This window comes from Chionomys nivalis, chromosome 8, assembly GCF_950005125.1.
Source record: "Chionomys nivalis chromosome 8, mChiNiv1.1, whole genome shotgun sequence".
Lineage (NCBI taxonomy): Eukaryota > Metazoa > Chordata > Mammalia > Rodentia > Cricetidae > Chionomys > Chionomys nivalis.
The window spans coordinates 75,789,810-75,810,020 of record NC_080093.1 but is presented as its reverse complement, the minus strand read 5'-3'; the positions used below and the strand labels follow the sequence as shown (position 1 = coordinate 75,810,020).

The 20,211-nt window shown below is 42.3% G+C and overlaps 1 protein-coding gene across 1 annotated transcript in view; it reads left to right on the top strand.

Moving 5' to 3' along the window:
• Positions 1 to 16,826, top strand: part of LOC130879055 (transmembrane protein 180-like) — a 31,456-nt gene extending 14,630 nt beyond the window's left edge. The window contains exons 4-6 of the mRNA XM_057777047.1: positions 1,290 to 1,373; positions 3,238 to 3,360; positions 16,694 to 16,826. Of these exons, the coding sequence (XP_057633030.1) occupies positions 1,290 to 1,373; positions 3,238 to 3,360; positions 16,694 to 16,826 (340 nt within the window). The remainder of the gene's footprint in view (positions 1 to 1,289; positions 1,374 to 3,237; positions 3,361 to 16,693) is intronic.
• Positions 16,827 to 20,211: the final 3,385 nt, after the last annotated feature.

Here is a 20,211-nt window from a genome sequence, read left to right as displayed (position 1 = left end):
AACCAAGTGCTCTGCAGTTCTGTCCACTTTGCTATTTAGGTCAGGATTTCATTCTTCTTTATGATTAAATAATATTCTATTATCCACATATCATATTTCCCTTCTTTGTTCATCCATTAATTCAGGCCTTAGAAGAGCCTTCAGACCTCCTCGTCCACAGTGGCTTCTCTAATGTACATGCCGATCTGCAGTATATGGGAGCCTTCTCTATATCACCCACACTTGACTTTTGGGTTTTGTGTTTTTGACGATAGCCATTCCCTGTTTTAAAGATAGGGTCTCACTGTGTAGACCTGGTTGGTCTGGAACTCAGAGATCTGCCTGCTTCTACCTTCTGAGTGCTGGGATTAAAGCTATGAGACACTATGCCCAGCTGATAATAACTATTTTAACTGGAGTGAAATAATATCTGATATTTCCCAATGACCAACTTAGTATATACTTATGCCATTTGTATACATTTTTAAAAATTTTATTTTATGAGTGTAAGTGGTTTGTCTGCATGTATATCTGTACACCACATGTGTACTTGTGGCAGTGGAGGCCAGAAAAAGGCAACAGATCCCCTGGACCTATGGTTAAACTGATTATGAGCCAAGCTGGGCAGTGGTAGCACATGCCTTTAATCCCAGCACTCAGGAGGCAGAGGCAGGCGGATCTCTGTGAGTTTGAGGCCAACCTAGTCAACAGACGAGTTCCAGGATAGGCTCCAAAGCTACAGAGAAACTGTTTCAAAAAACCAATAAGTAAATAAATAAATACATAATTCATTTACTGAACAACTTAAAAAGCTTCCTATTGCTCTTAGACTTATCCAATCTCTTGAAGTGTTTTGCCTATGCCTTTCTTCTATTTTAGTTTTTGTTTGTTTGAAACAGGGTCTTACATAATCCAGACTGGCCTTGAACTCGCTGTGTAACTAAAGTTGATTTGCACAGTTGATTCCATTGCTTCAACCTCCCATGTGCTGGGACTGCATGCATGTACTATTGTGCCCAGCTTTGATTAATGTTTTAAAATTATTTTATGTATATGAATGTTTCACTTGTATGTGTGTGTGTGTACCTGGTGTTCACAGAGGCCAGAAGAGGGTGTAACCCTGGAACTGATAGTTCTGAACCACTGTGTGGATTCTGGGAATCGAACCTGGGTCTTCTTAAAGGGCAGCCAATTGTCTTAACTGCTGAGTCATCTCTCCAGACCCTGTTTTGTTTTGTTTTAATAGTAAGATCTGTGCTTTGTAAATGTAGAATGTTCATATGTATACAGTATTTTAACTTTTTTTCTAGGGTGATTGTACAAGCCTCTTTTTGCTTATTTAACTTGCCACTGGCTGACATGGTTGATGCAGATTTACTGAAGTTTAACAGGCAGTAAGTATATTTATATTTATTCTTTTTTCCCTTCCTTCCTTCCTTCCTTCCTTCCTTCCTTCCTTCCTTCCTTTCTTTCTTTTTCTGGTTTTTTGAGATAGGATTTCTCCATGTAACAGTCCTGGCTGTCCTGGAACTGCTTAGTAGACCAGACTGGCCTCAAATTCACTGAGATCCACCTGCCTCTGCCTCCCAAGTGCTGGGATTAAAGGTGTGCGCCACCACCCCGTGGCATTTATTCAGGTCTTAAGTACAAAATGTCACACAGACAGGACTTACCAGAGTCTCTATAGCTTAGTTATGTTGACACCATAAATATATATCAGAGTATAGTTTTTTTTTTTTAATCTTTGGGGGCCCACCACCCTACTTCCAAATAAATACATGAAGACTTATTCTTACTTATAAATGCCCAGTCTTAGCTGGGCTTGTTTCTAGTCAACTCTTCTAACTTAAATTATACCATTTCTCTTTAACAACATTTTGCCTCTGAGCTTTTTACCTTTCTTTATTCTATATATCTTTCTTTCCTCATTACCCCATGGCTAGGTGTATGGCTGGTGGCTGGTCTGTAGTGTCCTCCTCTCCTTCTCCTTTCCTTGCTCCTTGCTCCTCCCTAGATTTCTCCTCCTATTTATTCTCTCTGCCTGCCAGCCCTGTCTATTTCTCTCTCTTGCCTAGCTATTGGCCATTCAGCTCTTTATTAGACCAGTCAGGTGTTTTAGGCAGGCAAAGTAACACAGCTTTACAGAGTTAAACAAATGCAACATAAAAGAATGCAACACATCTTTGCATCATTAAACAAATATTCCACAGCATAAACAAAGGTAACACACCTGAAACTAATATCCTACAACACCAGCGTGATGATCCTAATGACTGTCTCTGGGACCAAGGGAACAGAATATCATAGGATGTTCATGCTTATTCATCCCGGGCAGCCTTTTCTTGTCCTGGTTTGCAATGTTGTGGTTTGACCCTCAGGGCTTTGCACATGCTAGACAAGTGCTCTGCCCTTTCCACCGCTCACCCCTGGCAATATTTTCATATTTCTGAAAGCGCATCATAATTTTTACTGCTTAGGTTCACACAGCCATTGCTACATCAGGGTTAAAGCTGAGGAACCAAAGTGAAATCTCAATTTGTTTTATGTTGTATGAATTGTGATGCATCAACATTTACCAAATGCCAACATGTATAAGTACCATATGGCTGCCTACTATCAGGTAAGCATAGTGGCACCTTCCTGAAGACTCAGCCACTCAGTAGATTACGGCAGGATGATCACTTGAGCACCAGGCCAGCCATATAGCAAGACCTTGTCTCAGTAAATAGCTGTATTGTGACTCACACCAGTAATCCTAGCAATGTGGAGACTGATGCAGAAGGATCACCTCAAGTTCAGGATCCGACTGTGCTACATAGTGAGTTGAAGTTCAGCCTGGGCTACATAGTCAGTTTCAAACAAATAAAAACAACAAAAGAATAACAATAAAGTTAAATTCTATTATTCCCTTAAACTAAGGAATTAATATTTATTTTATAATCGCTAAGCTATTTCTATAATTGTTTACTTAAGTCAATGGGAACTTCATAGATGAAAAGGCCCTTCACATATAGAGATGCGTACATACTTGAGTACAGAAATACAATAGATGTGCTGGCCAGTGGAGGGCACCTTTATTCCCAGTACTTGGGAGGCAGAGCAGGTGGGTCTCTGTGAGTTCAAGGCTAGCCTGGTTTACTGAATGAATTCTAGACAACAAGCCAGAGCTACATAGTGAGACATACTGTCTCAAAGAAGAAGAAGAAACGCAACAAATGTGATTTATATTAAGACCGATGCTATTTTTGTCTGTCTCAGGTCTCCCCTTTCCTCGATGGTTTTTGGCATCAGTGCTTTGTTTACCAGACCTGCCCAGTCTTTAGCTCCTATGTTGATACTGTCAAAGCTAATCCAGTATGGATACGGAGATCCAAACAGCAGGTAGTGTAAAAACCATTTGCTGCCATGCAAGCAAATTCACCCTTTCCTATTAGCTATTAGAAATTGTCTTGGGCCATGTGGTGGTGGCGCACGCCTTTAAATCCATCCCTGGGGAGGCAGATGCAGATAGATCTCTGTGAGTTCGAGGCCAGTCTGGTCTAAAAGAGCTAGTTCCAGGACAGGCTCCAAAGCTACAGAAAAACCCTGTCTCAAAAACAAAACAAAACAAATAAACAAACAAAACAAAAAAAGAAATTGTCTTGGACTTTGGATATCGTTAGCTATTAACTCATATATCTCAAATGAACTATGATAAAAAGCATTATGTTAAAGAGCTATGGGATAGCTTTTATAAAAAAAATTTCAAACAATGCTTTATGATTTATTTTTATTTTATGTTCATTGGCGTTTTGTCTGCATGTGGATCTGGTGAGGGTGTCGAATCCCCTGGAGCTGGAGTTACAGACAGTTGTGAGCTGCCATGTGGGTGCTGGGACTTGAACCCAGGTCCTCCGGAAAAGCAGCCAGTGCTTTTCACCACTGAGCCATCCCCCAGCCCATAGCTTTTGTATTATTATTGAAATCACATATATTGCATATGTTTGTGTAATTCACACAAAGCTAGATAGTGATTATGTATTTTGAGTTGTCTACTCATTCACTGTTGTTTGTTTCTGAGGACTTGCTTATATGCTAGATAAAACAGTACTAGAATAAAATACAAATAAGGAGTGTCCATCGGGCTCTAGGGAAGATAGCTGAGGGGTAGAGCACTTACCTAGCAGACTGAAAGCTCTGGGTTTGATCTTCAGTACCTCAGAAATAAAAAGGATCCTACCAGAAATATACTGGTAGGAGAGCTCCCTACCCCAGTCTGCCTAAGGTCAGGGAACACTCATGGGAGAGTGAATCAACAGATCCAAGCAGGAAGAATCGACACATCCCAAGACTGCGGCTCCCTGTTACGAGCAGGGATCATTTCCTCCTTCTGCGATGTCTTCTGTCAGAGTTTTGTAGTTTTCCTTATGTAGATTTTGCTTATTTTTTCAGGCTTCTATCTAAGTATTTTATATTTATGGGGCGCTAATATAAGTAACATTCCATTTGTAATTATTGCTTGTAGATAAGAAAGACATTGACTTTGGCATGTTAGAGTATTTTTCAGTCTTTTTATAGCACTTTTTAGTCCCAGTAGTTTTTTTTATGTCATTTTTATGGTTTTTCTAAGTTTTGTCACAACTTCTCCCTCCAACACCTTATTATGATCATCTTCAAATACATGAAAATATAAAATTTGGCCAGGCAGTAGTGATGTACACCTTTAATCCCAGCACTTGGGAAGTAGAGGCAGGCGGATCTCTGTGAGTTTGAGGTCAGCCTGATCTACAGAGCGAGTTCCAGGACTGGCTCCATAGCTACTCAGAAACCAAAAAACCCTGTCTTGAAAAACAAACAAACAAACAAACAGACAGAAAAAAATATAAAGTTTGGCCATGATCACACAGAGTCAGCTCTCTGCATCTGACTGCATTAGCTTCAGCACATATTGATGGTGTTTCTATTTTCTGCTTGTCAATCCAGACATATTTTTCTCACAACTTTTTGTTATGAATTTTTCTTTTTTGATTTTTCGAGACAGGGTTTCTCTGTAGCTTTGGTGCCTGTTCCAGAACTAGCTCTTGTAGACCAGGCTGGCCTCGAACTCCCAGAGATCCGCCTGCCTCTGCCTCCCGAGTACTGGGATTAAAGGCGTGCGCCACCACCGCCCGGCTGTTATGAAAAAATTTAAAGACACAAAATAGTAATTAAAATACAGAGAAAATTTGTAGAGTCACTTCTTAGATTAAATAATCAATATTGTACATAATTTGTTTATAAAAACTTATTATATTTGGTTATTCAATGAATGTGTGTGTGTTTGTGTGTAATAGCAACCATATGTACACATTCTACGACAAGAGTTTGTTCTTTCTTTATGTGGGTACCAGGAATTGAACTTGTCAGTCTTAGCAGCAAGCACCTTTACCTACTGAGCCATCTTTCTAGCCTCTGACATGGACCTCTTAATCTTGCCTCGGCTTCCCAAGTGCTGGGCTTGCTGAGATGAATACACACTTCTATACGGTACTTTTCCTGTGGTGTTGGTATAATCTAGTAGCTTTTGTTTTTGTGGTACCGGGGATTGAACTCAGGACTTCGAGTAGCATCCCTATCTTTTCTGTAGAATGTACAGGAATACTTGCATAAATCTCAGCTTCTCCATATACAAGATGACTTTTTCTTACTGGAAGAGTTGCTGTAGGTAGCATTAAAAGCCTCAAGCAAGTTCATGGTAGGAAGCTACGGTGACCGTAATGGGAGAAGACAGACTGTGTTGATGAGTCTCATGGCCATGTATCTCCTATATTAGCTTATTCTTAGAGAGTTGTGACAGCAAGGGAAGGGAGGAAGAATAGGTGTGTTTAACTTGCTCTGAATTATCTGTGTTCTCAAAAACCACAAAAGCTCCACAGTCAAACTTCTCAAGCCCATTTGTAGAAGCACAAGTTCCAACGGCCAGGTCACACCCCAGACCAAGTCAGCCAGGAATTCAGAAGGTGTGATACAGCCACCAGCACCTTATAAAGCTCCCCACCTTTCCCCTTGTGCAGTCAAGGTGAGGAATCTGGAGATTTATAGCCTTGGGAACAGCAGCTCTGAACACTAATTCTTGTTGGCTCAGCAACTGACACGCTGGCAACCTGACTTGTTGGCAAACCAGTTTTGTGATACTGTAAGCTTTCCCAGAGATACAAGCTCATACAGGCACTTGAATATCTTTTATCTTTTATGTGATAACAAAATCTTGGCCTCTCGTGGCCTCATGAGGCTCGTATGACCTCAAAGTCCAGAAATTAACTGTAGCACTTAGCAGGTGTACTTTGCTGAGTTGCAGTCCCTGTTGGATTGGAGCCTTCAGTTTACCCCCTGCGTGATCCAGAAAGCCCCATTTTCTGTCTCTCTCTCCAAATCCTGCCTATTCATAGAGTCTCTGAACAAAGGCAAGGTGCCAGAAAGTCCAGTTCTGCATTCTTGGGGTCTACTGCAGCTTCCTCTCCTGAAGTTGCCAGTCGCCCAAGTGCTCAGATTTTGACTGTACTTGGACACAAACCCAGCTTATGGCAGACATGTCATTGTGCTGCGCCTACAATCTATAAAGTCTCCTTGCTTTCATTTGTGGGTGTAGTGTCTCCGGTCTCCATCTCTGGGACTGGAGAACCTGCCTGGGAATGCTTTGATCAAATAAACCTGTTTACTTTTTCAAATCAGCTTGATCTGACTTACTGCCTTGGCGGAGAAACCTATGAGTGTGTGTGGGGGACACAAAACCTAATAAGCTCCACCAGTATGAAGAACTGAGCAAATATGTCAGTTGAAGTAAATGTCACTCTAACAGATAAGCTTCCTGGCATTTGATTCTTTTCTCCTTCCTTCTTTCCTTCCTTCCTTCCTTCCTTCCTTCCTTCCTTCCTTCCTTCCTTCCTTCCTTCCTTCCTTCCTTCCTTTGTTCATTCTTTTGTTTTCTCCCGTTTTTTTGGAGACAGGGTCCCTCTGTGTAGTGCTACCTGTCTTAGAGTTTACTCGTAGACCAGGCTGGTTTTGAACTCAGAGATTTATCTGCCTCCTAAGTGCTGGGATCAAAGGTGTGTGCCACTACACCCACCCAATATAGCATCTAAATCTTTGCCAACTGCTCCAGTGTATAGAACCAGTTTACTCAGGGCTAGTACTTTCCCTTGACCCCCTTTAAAAGATATTCTGAGCTCCTCAGTGGAATTAAAGAAGTGTTATTTCTGAGCTAAATGTAGTGGCAATGCCAGTACTTTAGAAGCTGAGGCAGGAAGGAGATTGAATGGGCTTTAGGCCAGGTTGGGCTACATAGTGAGTTCCAGGCCAGCCTAGACTACAGTAAGACCTGTCAAAGAAAAGAAAAGAAAAATACTTTCTGCCAGACAAATTATTTTATTATGTGTTTAATGTATATATTTACTTCTTTTTTTTTATTACATTTGTGTGTGTGTGTACGCATGCATGTAACTGCCACTAAAAAAAATTATGTGAACTCTGAGAATGTGGTTCAGTGGTAAATTACTTGCCAAGTGTGTGTGAGAGTCAATCCCTAGCATTGCAAACATAAAGAGATAGTTTTGAAATTATAGAATAAGTCACCCTCGTATTACCCAAGAGATTGCTCAATACAATAGGATTTTGTAGAAAAGACCTTTTCCTTCCATTTGCTCAACTAAGTAGATTTGTGTTCTTTCTTGGCAGGCATTTATGGAATTTCTGCCGTGTTAATACTGAGCTAGGAGCTAGAGTCCTAAAGTTTGATCCCTCTCTGCTTACATGGCATTAGGGAGGTAGAAGGGCAAGTCTAGTACACTCAGCCAAGTCCAGAGGTTAGAAAAGCCGCAACTGCAAAGGAACACAGGCTTGTGATTGGCTGCTTGCACTGGATGTGTAGCCACACCTACTCCGTGTGCCAGGAGTGCCCTGCAGTCCTGGCTGAGCTCCTGATGCTCCACGGGACATTAGGAAGGAATTCAAAGGTTCATTTTCACCACAGGTCATAGGCTGCCAGTTCTGTTCACTGGATTACACTGTCATCTACTGGCATGTTGTAGATAATTTGTTAATAAAATTTATTATTTAAGAAATAGCTTTTGCTAGGTATGATGGCTCATACCTGTAATACTAACTCACAGGAGGTGGAAGCAGGAGGGTTGCCGTGAGTTTGAAGCCAGCCTGCACTACATAGTGAGTTCCAGGCAAGTCTGAGCTATAGTGTAAGAGCCTATCTAAAAATGCAAACCAAACCAAGACAAAAAGGGATAGTGGCTTTTTGTGATCAACCTGGTTTGTATACAAGCATGTTTCTGTTGTGGGACAATGGTCTTGTACACTGTCACTTGTATGAATTTAATAAAACGCTGATTGGCCAGTAGCCAGGCAGGAAGTATAGGCAGGGTGACCAGGCAGGAAGTAGAGATGGGGCAACAAGAACAGGAGAATTCTGGGAAGAGAAAACAGTCAGTCTGCAGTCTTAATCCAGATGCAGAGGAAGCAAGATGAGAATGCCTCACTGATAAAAGATACCAAGTCACGTGGCTAACACAGACAAGAATTATGGGCTAATATAAGCTATAAGAACTAATAAGAAGCCTGAGCTAACAGGTCAGTCAGTTTATAATTTACATAGACCTCTGTGTGTTTCTTTGGGACTGAATGTCTGTGGGACCGGGTGGGACAGAAACCTCTGCCAACATGTTTCTTTCTTCCTTTTCTTCTCAATGCTGTAAATATGACCCAGAGCTTGGGACACGCTAGGTAAATGCTCTACCATTGAGGTCCACCCCAAGTCATACAAGTGTGTTGTTAAAAATTATGAATGAGCCAGGCAATGCAGGGGCATGCCTTTAATTACAGCAGAGGCAGGTGGATCTCTGTGAGTTCAAGGCCATCCTGGTTTACAGAGTGAGTTCCAGGACAGTCAGAGCTACATAGAGAAACCCTGTCTCAACAAACAAAACAAACAAACAAACAAAAAAGGTTACATACGCAACATTCCTTGTGAACTATATATCCTACCATAGAGATATTTGCATATCCACAGTTATTGCTGCTCTATTTACTATATATAGCAATGAATTAGAACCAACTTGGGATGGAGGAAGGTCATTGGTTAAAAAATAAAGAAACTGCTTAGCCCTCATAGGTTAGAACACAGGTGGGTGGAGTAAACAGAACAGAATGCTGGGAGGAAGAGGAAGTGAGCTCAGACACCATGCTCTCCTCTCTGGGGCAGACGCGATGAAGCAAGCTGCCAGGTCAGACATGCTGAATCTTTCCTGGTAAGACTGGTGCTACACAGATTATTAGAGATGGGTTGATCGGGATATGAGAATTAGCCAGTAAGGGCTAGAGCTAATGGGCCAAGCAGTGTTTAAAAGAATACAGTTTGTGTGTCGTTATTTTGGGGCATAAGCAGCCAGGCGACCAGGAGCTGGGGCGGCAGGAACACAGCCCGCAGCTCCCACTACAAACTTGTATTTCTTTTTACAAATAAATAGATAATGGAAGTCTGATACATATATAAAATAATATAAATATTGTTTGGTTCTAAAGAGAAATGAAATAACCAGGTGTAGTAGAACATGCCTTTGACGCCACACGTGCTTTATTCCTAGTACTTGGAAGGCAAAGACAAGATTTTGATTAATTTAAGGCTAGCCTTGTCTACATAGAGAGTACTAGGCCATATAAGGCTACCCTTCCTCAGCATTGTGCATTGGGAAGACAGCACTGAAAGCTGGCAAAATACATATGAAGTACATATGAGCACATGTATGTTTAGGAACATAGAGATAAGCACTTAATTTGAGCCAGTGTTGTTTAAGTCTAGGCACTAACTATAGTAGATACAAGTGTTTGCATCTTCTTAAATTAAGAACATCTGGTCAAGAAGATTACAGTCGAGGCTGCATTCGTTTACTGATACCATGTCAGAGAAATTTTTGGGGGGAGAATTCTAGAACCATAGAAATATATATATATATACATATATACTTTGTTTTTTTTCTGTAGAATCATGGCCAATGTTTTTTACCCATAGCCTTTCCTATTTAATTCTATATATTGACCTAGTGTTCCATTGCAAAGGGGTTACCTAAGGAAACTATTTAATCCAAAGGAGAAAGTATCAACCTTAGGTGTTTTCTGGAGAAACACTAGGTTATTCCATCTCCCCACCCTCATCTCCTACAGTCTGCATAGATGGAAGCATGAACAAAACCTTTCAACCTCTGGGAAGGGAAAAGTAGGTGTGCAGTGCATCATATACTTTCTCTTTTTTCCTTCCCTCCCTTCTTCCTTCTTTCTTTTCTTTCTTTCTTTTTTCTTTTTTTTTGTTTTTTCAAGACAGGGTTTCTCTGTAGCTTCGAAGCCTGTCCTGGAACTAGCTCTTGTAGGCCAGGCTGGCCTCGAACTCGCAGAGATCCGCCTGCCTCTGCCTCCTGAGTGCTAGGATTAAAGGCATGTGCCACTACCATCTGGCTCAGTTCCACTTTCAAGACTGTACTATGATCATAACCAGCTGTGAGATCCTTGGTATTCAAGAATATCTTAACTCATTTCCACAGAAAAAGCACAACCGTCTTAAAAACTGGTTAATTTGTTCTTTTCCTTAAAAATAGAGTAGAGGTACCATTCCTTTTCTTGGAGAGACTTTTTAGTTGAGATAAATTTTCGTAGGTAGAAATTTCAGTTCCAGGTCCAAACTCACTAGCTATGTAACTTTATCATGGCTGTGCCTTGGTGTATAATGTTAAGGAAATTAGTAGCAATGCAAGAAAGCATGTTAAACAGGATACTGTGTACTGAACTGAGTCTGCTCAAAGCTCATATTCTAAAGTCCCAACTCACAATGGTCAATATCAGGTGATAGAGACTCTGGAAAGTGAGTAAGTTTAGAGAAGGTCATGAGTATGGGGCCTACATGAGAGGGTAAATGCCCTGGAAAGAAGAGTGGTAGGGGTTCTGGACATTGCCCATTGATAAACAACATGTGTATCGTCAGCATATGTGAAGGCCTAGGTTTGATCCCTAGTTAGCACACATGTGCGTGCTCACGTGCGCGTGTGCGCACACACACAAACACACAGGGGAAAGGGGGAAAGAAGATATAAATATATGTTCTCTGTCTGCCATACATCTCTATCATGCAAGGACATGGATTCCTGGGGTTGTCAATGCAAGATTCTAGGTCCAATATTCACAGGACAATATTCAATATTCACTTTCTGTCTGCAAGCAAGTAGAAAACTTCTTACTAAAGTCTAATCAAACCGACTCTCTCGTCTTGGACTTCTACCTTCTAGAACTGTGGGGAAAAATCTGCGATATTGGTTCCTAGTCTCTAGATCCCTTCCCTATTCTTATCTCTACTTTTGATGTAGGTCTTGCTATGTGATGTAGACCAGCCTTCAATTTGTGATTTCCTGCCTAATCCTCCCATGTACTGAGATTACAGGCCTGTACTTCCGTGCCTACCCTTAAGACAACTATTCTTCTTGGAAAACTGACCTGGTGAAAGGGGATATTTCCTCTCTGATCCTACGGTAGCAACAGTCTGTATATCTGTGAGTTTTCCTGACTCTAAGTCTAAACAGACTATCTTGCCTGGTAGACCTGATGTCTTTTTGGTCCTTTCCAAACTGAGCACGCCTTTTCTTAGCAGGGACGAGCACTGATACTGACTCAACTTACAGCTCCATTGATAGGATTGCCTGCTTTTAACGACTGGCAATAAAAGTTATTTCATGGATGCAGCCCCAGTAATTTCATGCCTTTGGAGATGATATCAACAGGGAAAAGGAGAGTAGAGAGGAGGCAGGCTTCACTTAAACTTTGTGATTAGGAAGAGTCTAATTGTAACAGAATTTGAGGTGCCAGCATGATAGCTTGCATTATGCCCCCTTTACTTCATAAAGCTGACTTTGCAAATGACTCAGCAGGCGTAAGTTAAGAGAGCAAGCGTACCAGATGGTAATGTTTTGGAATGTTATTAGCTACAGTTAGGTAGTTATTTTCTCTTGAAAGGAGAAAATTATGAGAGAAAATGGGGCACATGAAATTTTCTCATATGGAGAAATGCCATTATAATTACACACTAAAATTAAATACATTTGTTTATGGTTTCTCTGATTCTGCTAGAAGGTAAGGCCTGATGCGTGCCAAGATTATTATTTGCTCTGTATCCCAAGAACCTAATGGAGCAAATGTGCTATAAATATTTGGTGAAAAAAGCATAAACACAGCTTATGAATGAATGAATGAGCACATGCCATGGTGTAAGTGGGGATGGCAGAGGACAACTTGTGGGAGTCAGTTCTGTCTTTCCACTGTGTGTCCCCAGGATCAAATGCTATTCCCTGAGCCATGTTGCTTTCCTTAAGAAGTATTTTATTTTGTTTTGTTTTTTGAGACAGAGTTTCTCTGTAGCTTTGGAGCCTGTCCTGGAACTAGCTCTTGTAGACCAGGTTGGCCTCGAACTCACAGAGATCCACCTGCCTCTGCCTCTCAAGTGCTGGGATAAAAGGCGTGCGCCACCACTGCCCCACTGACCAAGGCAACTTATAAAAGGAAACATTTAATTGGGGGCCTATTTACAGTTCAGAGGGTGAGTCCATGATCAACATGGTAGGGAATATAGCAGCAGGCAGGCAGGCCGGCAGGCAGGCAGGCATATTGCTGGAGCAGTAGCCAAGAGCTTACATCTGATTTCTAAGATGCAGGCAGAGAGAGAGAGAGAGAGAGAGAGAGAGAGAGAGAGAGAGAGAGAGAGAGAGAGAGAGCGCACTGGACCTGGCATGGGTTTTTGAAATTTCAAAGCACCCCCAGTGACATACCTCCTCCAACAGACCCACCTCCCAGTCCTTCCTGACAGTCTGCCAACTAACTGGAAACCAGATGTATGAGCCTGTGGGGGCCACTTTCATTCAAACCACCACAGTTGGTAAGGTGGAAAGGAGAGGTGACGTCATCGTGATGGTACACTAGCCTAATTAGTTGATGGCTTCGTCCATATTCCAGTAGAGAGAGCTCAATAAATCCTCTAAAATCATGTCCTTGACTTGGAATAAAATTTTAGGAGAAAGAAGAAACCTTGAGAAAGTAGAAGAAGCTAGGCATGGTGGATGCCTGTAATCTCAGGACTGCCTCAAGTTTGAGGCAGATCTATGTATGTAGCAAGCTCCAAGCCAGCTGCAGCAAAACCCCATTTTGAGAAAATAAAAGAACCAGAAAGACAAATCTTTGAAGAGCTTCAAGAGATCCTGTGAAGTAATGGGGAACTCACAGGTACTTTGGAAAGTGTGAAGCCATTTAGTGACTGCAACAAAAGCTTCAGTGTTCCTCATAGACCACCTACCAGCAGCAGCAGCAGCAGCAGCAGCAGCAGCAGCAGCAGCAGCAGCAGCAGCAGCAGCAGCAGCAGCAGCAGGATAGTTGTCAGGGTGTAAGATTCACTGGAATGATTGTTCCTTTGCTGCCTTTGATCATGTAGCCTAAGATTTCCTCTCTCTCTCTCTCTCTCTCTCTCTCTCTCTCTCTCTCTCTCTCTCTCTCTCTCTCTCTCTCTCTCTTTCTCTGTTATATGCATGTGTGTGCAAGTACACAGGCACAAAGGCCAGAGGAGGCTGTTGGCTGTCCTTCTGTATCACTCTATACTCTTTGAGACAGAGCCGCTCATTAAACCTGGCAGCCAGAAAGCCCCATCCATCCTTCTCACCGCCAAGCCTCAGCACTGGGTTACAGGTGTGAGTGGCTATGCCCAGCTCTTTTGTTTCTTTTTACATGGTACTGGCATGCAAACTTAGGTCCCCATGTTTGAGCAGCACGTGCTTACTGCCTGCAAAGCCATGTCTCCAGCGTCTCTGAGCCCAAGTCAGCATGCGCACGAGAGGCTGTGGCTGTGCAAGCCATCGCAGGTGTTCTCCAGACCCTTCTCCCCAGGGAAAAAGACAGGTCCATCGCAGAAGTGGAAAGTCTCCCAGAGAGAGGCCCTGGCAGCTGGAGTCCAATTTCTTGATAATTCTGAAGCTGGAATCTGTTATAACCAGAGAATGCTGAAGGATAATGGGCTCCTGTTGCTAATGAAAGACTGAGATCAGAACACAGAGGTGCCTCTGCCAAGCAGAAACCGGCCTTTTCATAAAGCACATATTGTAATAATTCTGTGACTAGCAAGCAGCTCTTAGCTGTGCCCCACTCTGTAAAGGCTTGATTAGGGCCACTTCCTTTCTCTCTTTTATTAGAGACGTGATTCTGTTTCAAAGCGGAGCTTAGGTTTCCATTACCCCTTGGCATTTTGCACCCATTGTCTCTCGTCTAGTGTGTCATGTGGTTCAGATCAATTAACAGTCAAGGCTGGTAAGCGATGCCTCACGTTTATGAGCCCCTACAGCCTCAAGTTCAAAAGCGCAGCCATGACCTCATGCTCCCATTCTGGAGATCTGTGCTCTGCTACTTCAAACCTCTTTGTCTTAATCGGCTGTGGCCAATTACATAGCACCTCCACCCAGCCTGATCGAAGCAGCTAATCTATAGTAATGTGGGCACAAGTGCCAGCTGGAAAACCATGGTTTTCGGGCCACTGTGGCTACAGCGGCAGAGATGTAGTGCAGTCTAGCCTCAATAGAACAGGGACCTCCTGGTTATATGGGAAAAGTCCAGCAGAACTGGATCTCAAATAATGTCAGGATCCTTTGACCTCATTGTTTTGGCTTCAAGCTTCTACCACTCAGTGGCAATGTAGCTCCGGGTTTACTGACTGAGCGCTTCAGGCTGTGCATAAATGAGCACCTTTGATAGAGCAGCTCATCCAAAGTCCTCAGGCAGATCCTGAGAGGCGCATGGGAGTCACACGCCTATCACCGAGGCTGTAGGAATCACATAAGCGCAACTTCCTCTGATGAGGTTTGAATAATATCTGGCTGTTGGGGCTGGAGTGGGGCAGTTAGGCCCCATCAAGTCTTAAGGACAGAGACAGTTCTCCTGTGAAAGAGGGGAGAAGATGTTTTGGTTGTAAGCCTAGCATTTTAATCGCTGAACAAGCTTTCCAGCCTGAGAGAATTTTTCTTTTCTTTTTTCTTTTCTCTCTTTCTTTTTTGATTTGTCAATCATATTTTATTTTGGCATTTATTATACCTGGGTGTAATTTATTTTTTAAATTAATTTCTTTATTTTGTTGGTTTGAAATGTAATCATTATAAAATTAAGTTACATCACTTAAAGTTAAAGTCTGTGAAACTGGGAGAATGGTCTTGAGTTTCTGCATTTAGTTCTTGGTTTTTGACTCCACAGAGGATTTTTTTCCTTCTTTCTTCTTCTTCTTCTTCTTCTTCTTCTTCTTCTTCTTCTTCTTCTTCTTCTTCTTCTTCTTCTTTTGTTTTTGTTTTTTCGAGACAGGGTTTCTCTGTGTAGCTTTGGAGCCTGTCCTGGAGCTCACTCTGTAGAACAGGCTGGCCTCAAACTCACAGAGATCCGCCTGCCTCTGCCTCGCAAGTACTGGGATTAAAGGCACTGCCCTGCTCATAGAGGATTTTTCTTAAATGAGGGAATTCTGGGACAACAAAATACCACATGTTTCTACAAATGAAGCTTTCCCCAGAGTGTTTGGGCAAAATAGCAATGAGCCCTCTACCTGGATGCAGTAAGAAGTCTAGCTGCTGACCTGGACCCTGGTGGTTGTCTCAGTACCCTAGGAGAAGCAGAGGAAGAGTGGAAGTAGGCGGGTAGCAATGAGTGTTTGGATCAGGTGGAGTCAAGGTGAAGGGCAGGGGCTTCAGGGCTCAGGGGGATAGCCAACCCAACAAATGTAACCAGATCAGAGTACCAAGAACATCTTATGACAGGGCTCTCAGAGGGGAGGCAGATGCGGCTGCAGTGTTTGCATATGCTAGTCTAGACAGAAGCCTTCTTGCCCACATGTTGCATTTTCCAGAACTGTTTATATACTTTCTCTGAGAAGCCTTTTCTAGACTTCACTTGCCAAAAACAGGTAAACCTTCTGAAAGAGGGCTCTTGTCTGTCACCCTGAGAAATTCCATTATACCACTTTTATAGCCATCATACGTACTAGAAATGAATGTCCAAACCCACCCACTTTGTTTAAAGCTTGGCAGATATTTCAAGACTGAAGGCATTCGAGGATGCTCGTGTCTCTGAAGCTCAGACAGACCCTGAACTTTGAATCCTCTTGCCCCAGCCTTCCAGTAGGGAAATTATATTCCATCAGGCCCAGGAATATAATTCTCCACTGTTTGTCCTTCAGACAAGGTCTTGCTTGCTGTGCAGTCCTAGATTGACCTAGAACTCCCTATGTAGTCCACACTAGCTTCAAACCCACACACAGTCTTCCTACCTCAGCTTCCCGAGTGCTGGGATTGCAAGCATATACTACCAGGCCTAGCCTGAGGGTACATTGGAAGTCTCTGTTGTGTCCTGGACTCTGTTCTCTGTCCACCCATGCATGGCATATGGTTCTGTATGGCAGCGGCATTACTTGTCAGCAGGGACCAATCACAAGTTCACATGCCACCTTCCTTTCCTACGTGCAATAGGAGGAAGAAATTACTCAGGGACTTGAAAGAACCAAATCGACACGACACACTGTTTCTTGTTAAATGAGCTACTAGAGAAAAATGTTACTGAATACCATGTGTTAACTAGCTTTGAATTAATAAGAAAAGAATCTTCTGGGGAAAAATTAACAGGTGTACATCTTTTCCCCTAGAATACTTTTAGATCTTCAAGACACCGTGTTTAGTTTGGTGTGTGTGGTCCCGCTGGGCATCGCAACAGTGCAGATTCTGACTTGGAGCTCCTTCTCCATCAGGAACAGAGCAGACTACTCAGGCACTGTGTAAGCACAGCGGCCGTGCTGGGCGGCCGTTGCAGCACTCCTTCAAGGGCTTGTCAGTTCTTAGAGGTTGTGCTGCGCTCAAGGGCAGAAGTGATCTTTATACCCTCCCATTTGTTTAAAAACCAAAGCAAATAAAACAGCGTGTTTTGGGAGCTTTTTACGCTCTGAGTTATGGTCTCTCTGTGGGCTGTTTCCTGGCATTCAGCAGCCTGGGACCTGCAACTCTTCACCGCCAGACCATCGCCTTGTGTTCCTCGAGCGGGCTGGTCAGTACACACCACCCTTGAAAGTTCTTCAAACCTCATATTGCCTCTTTGGCAAATTTTGTGAAAGACAGCACTCTTTCTTCCTCCTTTCTAGGACTCTTTGGCGTGTAGGCAAATGTTCCACTGCTGAGCCACATTGTAAAAATGTTTTTTACAAACAAAAAAAAGTGTCAGCGTTTCATTAAGTTGTCCAGGCTCGCTTTGAACTCACACTGTAATTCTGGCAGCCTCCCAAGCAGCTGGGATTGCAGGTCTGTGTCACCTGGAACAGGCCTCCTCCACACATTTCCCCAGCAGCACGCTATCACCATTGCCTGCATACTTTCCTGTGATAAAAAGCAATGAAGGTCACTACACTCCTTGATTTGGAAATGTGTTACAAAACCATTAGCGTGAAAACAAGCATAGTGCTGGTGCAGAAGCAGATACATCAACCATTAGGACAGCACCAAGAGCCCAGAAATAACCGCCACATTTACAGTGAACTGATTTCTCAACAAGGGGCCCAAAAAACATACAGTGAGAAAAAAGTCAGTGTCTTCAATAAGAGATACTGAGAATAGCTACATGCAGAAGAATGAAATTTGACCCTCATCACACACCAAATATAGAAATCAGGTAAAAATAAAGACTCAAATACAAGATTCAATAATGTAAAACCACTGAAGGAAAAGAACATGGAGGATGCCGGGTGGTGGTGGCGCACGCCTTTAATCCCAGCACTCGGGAGGCAGAGGCAGGCGGATCTCTATGAGTTCGAGGCCAGCCTGGTCTACAAGAGCTAGTTCCAGGACAGGCTCCAAAGCTACAGAGAAACCCTGTCTCGAAAAACCAACAAAACAAAACAAAACAAAAACAAACAAACAAACAAAAAAAACCCATGGAGGATAAAGGAATGGGATTATATAAAACTGAAAAGTTTCTGCACACCCAAGGGAACAGAGTGAAAAAACATCACACACTTTGGGATATAATATTTGCAGACATACACCCAAGAAGGGGCTGATATCTCAAACATAATAGCAAATTCAACCTAATGGACAAAACCAAACATACTGATTTAAAAATGGGCAAAGGATCTGAATGTAGTGGTGCACACCTCTGATCCTAGCTCTCAGAGACAGAAGCAGGCTGATCTCTGTGAGTTTGAGGCTAGCCTGCTCTACAAAACAAGTTCTAGGCCAGCCAGGGCCACACACACACACACACACACATACACACACACACACACACAGAGAGAGAGAGAGAGAGAGAGAGAGAGAGAGAGAGAGAAATTCATATTTAATATGAACATGCGATGCTTATCTTCACTGTCATCTTGATTGGATTAGGAGTCACCTAGGAGACAAGCCTCTCAGTTGCTCTGTGAGGGTGTTTCTGGAGGGGTGTAGCTGGGGGAGGAAGAACCACCTTGACTGTGGGCACAGCACCATCCCAGTCCGGATTCCCAGCCTGAGGACAAAGGGAAAAATAAGGGTTACTGCACCATCATTCATCTCTGCTCCCTGAGGTGGCACAGTGTGACCAGCTGCCTCACAGCCCCTCTCTGCCAGGACTGTGCCCTCTCAAACTGTGAGTCAATATAACTTTTCAGCCTGTAAGCTGCTTCCTGTTAGATATTTGGTCATAGCATCAGGAAAAGTAGCCATCAGTGAAACATAGTGAAGATTTTGCAACATGCTTTATAGCAAATAATAAAATTTATCAGGGGTTGTGAGGGAGGGGTCTAGGTCAGTGCTAGACTTAGTATATATGAGGTCCTCCTGACTTTTCCAACACACGGATTAATTCAGTTGGATATAACTTTTTTTGAGACAGGGTTTTAGTTTATATCCCAGACTGGCCTGGAACTTGCCCTGTAGTACAATCTGTCCTCAAACAGCCTATTGAGTACTGGGATGGAGGCATGAGCCATCACATCTGGACGACTATATCATTTGTTGTAAATTGCGTACACAGAAACTTTTACTGTGAACTGCTTTTTCTTACAGATACTGCTCTAATTTTTTTAAAGTTTGTGTGAGATTGAACTCAGACTCTCAACTTGAAAGCAAGTGGCTTCAATGTCTGGACCATTTCCCTGACCCTACTGTAGGCTTTTATAACCCGTAAAACAATCACAAAATCAAGACTGTTTTGGACAGTGTTAAGAAAATGAAAATGCAATCTACAAACTGCAAGGCAATGTTTGCAAAATGCCTAGTGATATAGGACTTTTTTGAACAATAAAAGGCTCTAAATGCAATTGAAAATGAAAATTTAATTTAAAAACATATAAAGATTTGAATAGACAGCTCATCAAAGAAGACACATAGTACCTGGAAAGGTGTGTGACATTATTGGCCATTATGAAAATGTGAAACAAAACAATAATACCAAAAGATATCACTATATAACAATGAGAATCACCGAAATAAAAACTAACAATAAACCAAATGCTCAGAAGGATTTGGGTCTCCCCAGTACACGCATTCTTGGTATGAATTAAGGTGATAGAGATGCTTTAAAAAATGGGACGTTTTCTTGTAAGGAAATAAACATTTCACATTTGATCTAGAAATCTCATTGTTAACTTGCCCTAGAGAAATGAAAATTCATGTTCACACAAAACATGTATGTAAATCTTAATGGCGGTTTCACTCATATACCCCAAAATAACAGAAACAACTCTCTGACAAGTAAATTGATAAACAATTGTGGTTCATCTGCATCATGGATTACTATGCAGCAAAAGGAAGGATATTTACTGAATGTCAAGCACATAAAGCTAAGTACGAGAAACCAGATGCAAAAGTCTATGTATTGTGTAATTCCATTTGCAGGATATCCTGGAGAAGGCAAGTATGTTAGTGCAGAAGACACAGAAGTGGCTGCCATAGCCCAAAACTGGATATTGACTGCAAAGGGGCACATGATTTTTTTTTAAGGTTCGGGATATTTTGTATCTTAATTTTGATGGTGGTCACACAATTGTATCTATTTGCGAAAATTCATGAATTATACACAAAAGACAGCAAGTTGATGGTGACACTTGTTCTCGTTGTATTTTTAGAAGGTTACAGAGCCATCAGAAATGTCCCTTTTTCTTTTGGATTACAGCAGCAGGCTGTATAAAATATCCCA